Genomic DNA, 7200 nt, shown 5'->3' with positions numbered 1-7200 from the left:
CCCCCTGATTTTAACTGCAAGCCGTTTTTTTATTAATGATCAAAAAGAAAGAAAACACATTTATGAAGGACTTGATATAATCTCAATGTATGCATGTTATATTTGCTTTCTCAGATGGGGACGTTGCAGATCACAACGATAACCAATCATTTAACTTAAGTATACAGTTTTGTTAATGCTTATATCCATCTGGCTATTTCAAATCTATTGTATTACTATATGCATCAACCTGTTATATTCTAAACACTGTAGCAAAAGTTTGAAATAACTGACGCTGACACAGGTTACACGTACCTTAACATCGTTCTAAATCGTTTGGCATTGCAACCCGTTCATTGAAGTTAAAGTTACTGTTAGCCTTTAGCGCAGCCTCCGTGCTAGCAAATGTTTATAATGAGCTGCGTTATCTTTGTCACATAAGATTGGCCAGTTATCGCCAGGAATCGGAAGGAAGATTGGCCAGGAATCGCTGGTAAGTTCGTTTAAGATCAAATTAGTCATTCACGACGCATTTGAATAAGTTACTCGCTGTGTTTCTTGATGTTCTAACTTCAAGTGACACCTTTGCGAGTGATACGTTTATTATGCATAGTAACAGTAATAATTAACTTGTTTTTCTTCTAAATTTCATATTTAAATGTTCGATATGACAATATAATGATCAAGAAGTTCACTGTGATCCTAAGATTTAGCATTCTCGTTAACCTGAAAAGTCGCGGTAGGCAAATATGTAGCAATCATTAATGCAAAAAATGTTGCAAGACTCGGGTTGCACGTCTCATATTCGATGAGTCCGCGTCGGAATATACAGTTTGTCTAACTTGCAAAAACATGACTAAGTGATAATTTCGTACAAGTTGATTATCAGGACCGAAATGTGAAGTAATTATCTTATCATAACTGCGAGATATTATATAGGACCAGAGGGCTCAAGATCTGTCGTTTTTCTCATAGTTTTACCTCTATTCATTCGATATTCACTTTTTTTTAATTTAAAAATAAGAAATTGACTTCCTCAGTTTTACGTCCGATAAAACAGTGCTACAGGCGGCTGGCCTCTACCTTCATTAATTTGTCTCTACACAGATATCCCAGAAAAGGCATAAAGTTTGGCGTGCGTTCAACACCTGTTTACTGACTGGGCAGTCTTTCTATGTTTCGAGTTTTTCGTCCGGTATCGCCGTTAGGCATTTGATGCTGTGGCTGGCTCCCAGCACGACACGAAGTGTGTCTATGCCTGAATTAGAATCTAGACCATAACCTGTCCCTCAACTTCCCACCAGATATGTTACTTAATAAGCTATCACCGGGACCAGTTTAAATTAAATGCATGGAGATGTTCATTGTGTTATTTTTCTGGAGAATGTTTAATCCAAACCTTTGCAGCAAGCAGTTTTCTGGTACCTCTAGAACTAACCTATATAAGCAACTGAAATATAATGGATATCGCAGTCCTTTTTTAATAGGTAGCTCGGAATTGTGTACTAAGATCCCAATCTGGATTTTTGAAGCAATACCCAACATCGATACCGATCTCTGTCATAGAAGAAAGAACTGACTATCGGTTATGGAAAAATCTTTATTCTTACAAATATAGTAACGGTAGCAACGATTCGTATACAATACGTTCATAAACAATTCATACTTCACGATTCATCTCTGCATGCTTCTGTTCACAATCATAATCTCAGAACTGAGCTTTTATCAATTCGTTCATTTTATTAACAAATGTATCAAACTCGGCAGCATTACCAACTTGTAAGTAAAGTCTGAATGTTCAGTATGGTTTTCATGTTCTAACTGTACAAGATGAGTGTTTCTATGTACAGTTTTCTCGTCAGATGTGGCTCAGCCGCTAAAAATAGCCACATTCTTTGGAGGCATTTTTGAGACTATTCCATTATAGATATATTTTTAACCTTAGTGTCCAGTATCAGCAAATGGCAATTAAGTAATTCTCATTTTTAAGTGAAGTGTCTACTTGCTTTAATTAAGGTGACCTTTGCTTTTATTTTTACCTATACATCGAGGCAAACTACTCGCGCCCAACTTCAGTGCATATGCTTAACGGCAATATCGAACTCACAGCTCGACACTTCAACAACACAAAGAATCTCATTTTTTTAAACATATTCTCCCCTATTGTCTGTGGATAAATCTGTCTGGGTCTCTGCTTTCTGTGACAAATATTGGCGTACCTCCTGCCTACGTGCATGCTGTTTTGCGCATGCTCACGCCGTTTGCTGGTACCCAGCTCAAAACCGTGAAGGTCCCGTATGAATACACTGAATCATCCCATTGTATCCTCTACATCATTATTTTCTATCGTTGTCAGCTCTATATACATAGTAAACCCACGTAAAAATAACTAGTAGGCCTAAGGCAGTGGCCTGCTCTGAATGGACACCATGCGCGAACAACAAACGCAACTCATCGTACCTCAACATGTTGCTTTGATTTCAACAAAGTTCTAATGTTTAAACAAACGTGCCCAACATTACAGAGTAGATTATTATGTTGTGCATATACTACCTACGAGCTACGTAAATTCAAGCGCTTTTTCAGTGCTAGCTTAGTCGCATTATCCATGCTATCCGTTAATAATAATCGAAAATATCGCCATACATGCTTTTGGCCAAGAACCAGTTGTTTGTGTCTCACTGGCGCTCTGAGCGTCGTCTGCTCCGCACTAGCAACACATCGCGATCGAGTAGCTGTACCGAACCCTGCCACTGTGTTTACCATTCCGAAACACGCTCGTAGCTGCTGTGTAGCTTTCTCCGATTGATACTGTATTCGCGCCGTATTAGCTTTGCCTAGATCTGGCGCCACCCGTTGTTGCTTCGTCTTCGAGATACGACTCTGCGTGACATTTGAGACTGCCATAATTGTTGTTGAACTGGCATTCAGCTTAGCTCGGGCTCAACTTTACGGTGGTCGGCGCCGACGATCACTTAATGGTTACTAATTGCCATGTTAGAATGGCTATTGTGAACTGCGAAAGTCAAGCGGAACAGGGACGCCAATCATAGCAAATGCTCTATGACTTAACTGTCGATTGTGTTCATAGATCGCTGTATAAATGTACATGTTTGTATAAATGTTCAGCAATTAGGACTCGATGTTTCTTACTCTTGGTGTCCTGTCTTCATGTCAGTATTAGACGGTATCGAGGTGTGAAGTGTTCAATGTTGTGTTTCGTAACTTCGTTGTTTCCTTGAGTTTCGCCAAATGACGTTTTGTGACTAACAATGACTATCCTCGCGAGCCGACTGTGTGCGCGGTGCTCAAACGCTTATGTAAGTGCTGCATAGAATTGAGCACCGAGCTAACAACCCGTTTTGTCTCCAGAGACGCCGTCAATCGCCGCGCAAAACGGCAGTTATTTCCTTCCAGTTGTTGTGAATGCGTGAGTTCTCCTCACGTTAAAGGGTCGAACTTGGGACTTTTAGAAACGACAGTGGAACTTCCTTGACACCATAGCGTAACCTAATGAGCTTCAGTCTTACAGCATATGATGCTTCCAGTACATAAGGCGAACATTAAAGATTCACTGTATTCTGGGCCTCGGCTGCACAATACGACAACTATCTTTTGTTAATATTCTATTTCGCTTGTTGCGCCTATGTAGTGACTGTGATTGTTGTCTTAGCACTTATCCGTAGACGTGTAATGGCTGGCTGAGTGATTTACCGATTGGCTGCCTGTTTCACGTAGTGATGAACTGTACCATAAAAATCTGATCGTAATGTGTCTGCTGTGTCATCATGTCACACGATTGTACGATTGCGTTCGATCACTTCATTCTTCGTTACGTCTCTGGTTCAGCGGAGTAGTATCAGCGTTCGTTTGTTCGTTGTACCAATAATTTATAGTTATCGTTGCCGATGTCACCAGTGAAGCGCCTCCTATGTTAGATATCATTGCTGCCGATAAATGTTAAAGCTCTAATTTGTTAGCATAGAGTGATTTTCTGCTGTTAGTATCATGAAGTGCTCTCATTTGCGTGTCCCATCATCTTGTATAGAATCGTTACTTCAACTGTGCTCATTTCTCCAGTCGGCGTAGAAACGTGGCGTACGTCAGTCTCGATAACGATGGCAGAGCGGCAAAAGGTTTTTATTGTTCCCAATTTAAGCGACACTATCTAACTTGTAAATTATTCCATAGTTAAGAACTTAGGCCATAGCTGGCTTGCGTTCCAGTTCGCTTGTTAACTGTTCATTCGCTAACCACGTGATCACAATTGTAACAGTATTAATAGTAAGAGTAGAACTTATCGGCTGAAGTTGCTTGTACACTGCGAATAGGGAACTCCATCACGTGTAATCATTAAGTTAGAGTTACATTCGCACTGTACTTTACATTGGCATTGTGCATAGTTTAATGAAATAAGTGGACCTTGAAGGGCTAGCTAGTTAGATAACCGCATTGGTTTGATTGGGATCTATCAGCAATTAAATTTCTGGACTTTAAACAGCCTGACCCGGGTGGCTCGATGTGCTGAGACTAATACAATATGAGCCTGTGTGTGATGTATGGTGGCAAACAACCTCATATTTTTTTCATATATTGCATAATATGTATTCGAAATGAAATTATATGAAAAGTTATGTAATAGATATATGTAAATATCATAGTGACAGCTATCGATATTGTGCTTCTGTTATATCAAGTCATACCGGGTGGAGTAGGCGGCGGAGTCAAGGACATGGAATTAGGAATTTTTTAGAATAAACTGTCATACATTTTTATTATTAATTAAATTATCATACATTATATCTTTATTGTACGGCGATTCTTTATAATTAGTTACAGCTAACATTAAGCTTTCCTACATGGCTGACGCTGGTACAATTTGTCAATCTCACTTTTCCACGAGAATTAATTGTTCCTCACCAACTGTCAATCTTTATGTTATAGAATAAACTTATGGTACATATGAACATCCAAATAGCATCCAATATAATTACCATTTTCTAGTTAAATAATAGGCGTTTTAGTCGGTAACGTTATTCATTAACAAACTCTGAGTGACAAGTCACATTTTATCAAAAATGGATCAGCGATTTTGAGCATACTCACAACGATACATTGGGCAATGGCCTGAACTCGATCCTGAAAGGGAGACCTCTTCAAGCTAATTATTAATAGGTTATTATATTATATTATATTACTAAGAATATATAAATTCACCTGCCACGTATTATTGGCATGGCTTGAAACAACAGCGGTTGGCTTTCTCAGGTACTGCACTAGCCGTCGATTAGATACGGTTAAATACTATTTCTCTCTGAAAATGATGGCAGTAAGAAATAGAAAAATTTGGGGTTAAGGTAAGTCATGGTGAGTTAATTATTTATTTTTAATGATCTTCGTTATAACTTTATAAATGTACCTGTTCGTATTTATGTTAACCCAAAATAACGTACAAGAAAGCAAGAATTGTCTATCAATTGACTGCGTTGGATTTGAGTTACCGAATTATGAACGTTGTCAGACGCGGACAAAAGTACTCATCAAAAGATCATTTATAAATGGCCCTGAAATTCTGTAATAAAAGTCTGCAGTTTGTTCCTATCTTTAATGGAATGTCGTGACGTGTGGTTTGTTTTTCTATCCTTTTTTAGCGTAAACCCACTGGAATGGATGGTAGAACAATGCTGATAATGCATAACGCGGCAGCACGCTTATACCTACACTTCTTACCATGTCCATATTACTTAGTATAAATATGTGTTGCATGTGACTCCCACATTTGCGAGATCTTATTTTAACTTGTATTATTTGTATAAATTCCCTTTTTGACAAGTCATGCTTGCAGACTTTTCCCACACAGAAGATGACGTACGGCAAAATACAGCCTTAAGCCAATAATCAGTGTACATTTTCTGCGTCTAGATGAAACTTATTCTCCTTGGTAATTTGGTGGTAGAATTTTCATAAGCAGGTATCTTTCAGCAGTGATGTTAAAAACTATGTAAAAAAATGTAAAAAAAATGTTATTGTAACTGATCAATTGCATCTAATATCCTGGTATTTTCTTCATAAGAGTAGAAGATCTCAGAAAGTCATAAATCTCGTACCGATACGTTCCTCTCAAAAATACGGGGTACTGATAACTAAGCATTTACAACAACACTTCGAATAGGTATAAAAGGTTTACAAAGGTGCCTAACGCGCCCGGCGGGCCTAACGGCCACCAGCTAGGAGTAACGCTTACCCCGAGGCCTCTTGTATAGTGATGGCCCCGTGACGAGTGGAAACGACCCAACGATAAGGGGCTGATAATGCGCCAAGGACGAGCAGTTAGTTCGTATTTGGAAACGGCTGTTATTGTGTCGATCCTGTTTCGAGTCTGCTAATATTTGCTTTGTTATCATTTTTACTTTTATAAAACAGGACCTCTGCCTTACTGTTGCCGTGCCTGTGAATCAGTAAGTTTTTCGACGTGGCATTTAGTATTGTTGACCGCAAAAGTAACTAAGTTTTTAGTGAGAAATTATTTGCGTTGGAAATAATTTCTTTTGTTGTACGTAAGTTAGGCCAAGAATCCGGTGAAGCAAATGCTTAACAAAGGCTTAACAGATGTAATCATTTATTCAAGTTCTGCACATGAACACATTTCTATGGGTCAAGGCTGGTATGTTCCCGTGAAAGCCTTAGCGAGCAAGTAAAGACCGATTCGTACAAAACCGGCGCAAATGCAATGCAAAGTGATATGTGTCTTGATTTGACCATTATTTTGCTGTTTCTGTATGGACTCTGCTTTAAACAGTGAAGAAATGAACCATTTGTTAAGAATTGGTATTTTGTTGGTACATTAAAGTACCGCGGATTGGCGCGAATCAAAGTGTTGTCAAATGTAAGTGAATGCAAACATCTTAATTAGGCTGACTCTTCAGATTGAGAGTAATCAAGCAAATTGCGGTTCAGATGCTTATTCAGAATGGTAAAGGCTCGTATGGTCAGTTTCACTAACCGTACTATTATTAGATCATCACCTGAAAAAAATAACAAGCAACAATAGTACAAGCAACGCCACTGGCTAGTACGTGCTCTGTCCACGTATTCTGCGTAAAGATTTTAGCACCGTAGGTCACATCCGCAGTCTCTAGATTGTACCGCTCGTTGGCATGTTATGCGTAGTTAGTGTATACGATACCGACAAGCTGTTCTTTATTTATTAGTAGAAATCGC

General features: G+C 38.8%; 1 protein-coding gene across 5 annotated transcripts in view; it reads left to right on the top strand.

Moving 5' to 3' along the window:
• Positions 1 to 1586: 1586 nt before the first annotated feature.
• Naprt (nicotinate phosphoribosyltransferase) overlaps positions 1587 to 7200 on the top strand; it is a 10109-nt gene continuing 4495 nt past the window's right edge. Inside the window, exon 1 of one of the 5 annotated variants that reach the window (XM_022831044.2) lies at positions 1587 to 3299. In XM_022831044.2, coding sequence (XP_022686779.1) covers positions 3252 to 3299 — 48 coding nt within the window. In that variant the 5' untranslated portion in view covers positions 1587 to 3251. Of the gene's footprint in view, positions 6866 to 7200 lie in introns of all 5 variants that reach the window. The other 4 variants (XM_086967803.1, XM_022831048.2, XM_022831049.2 and 1 more) reach the window with 4 other exon arrangements.

Source organism: Varroa jacobsoni, unplaced genomic scaffold, assembly GCF_002532875.2.
Source record: "Varroa jacobsoni isolate VJ856 unplaced genomic scaffold, vjacob_1.0 scaffold_307, whole genome shotgun sequence".
Taxonomy (NCBI): Eukaryota; Metazoa; Arthropoda; class Arachnida; order Mesostigmata; family Varroidae; genus Varroa; species Varroa jacobsoni.
This window is presented reverse-complemented; position numbering and strand designations above follow the sequence as displayed.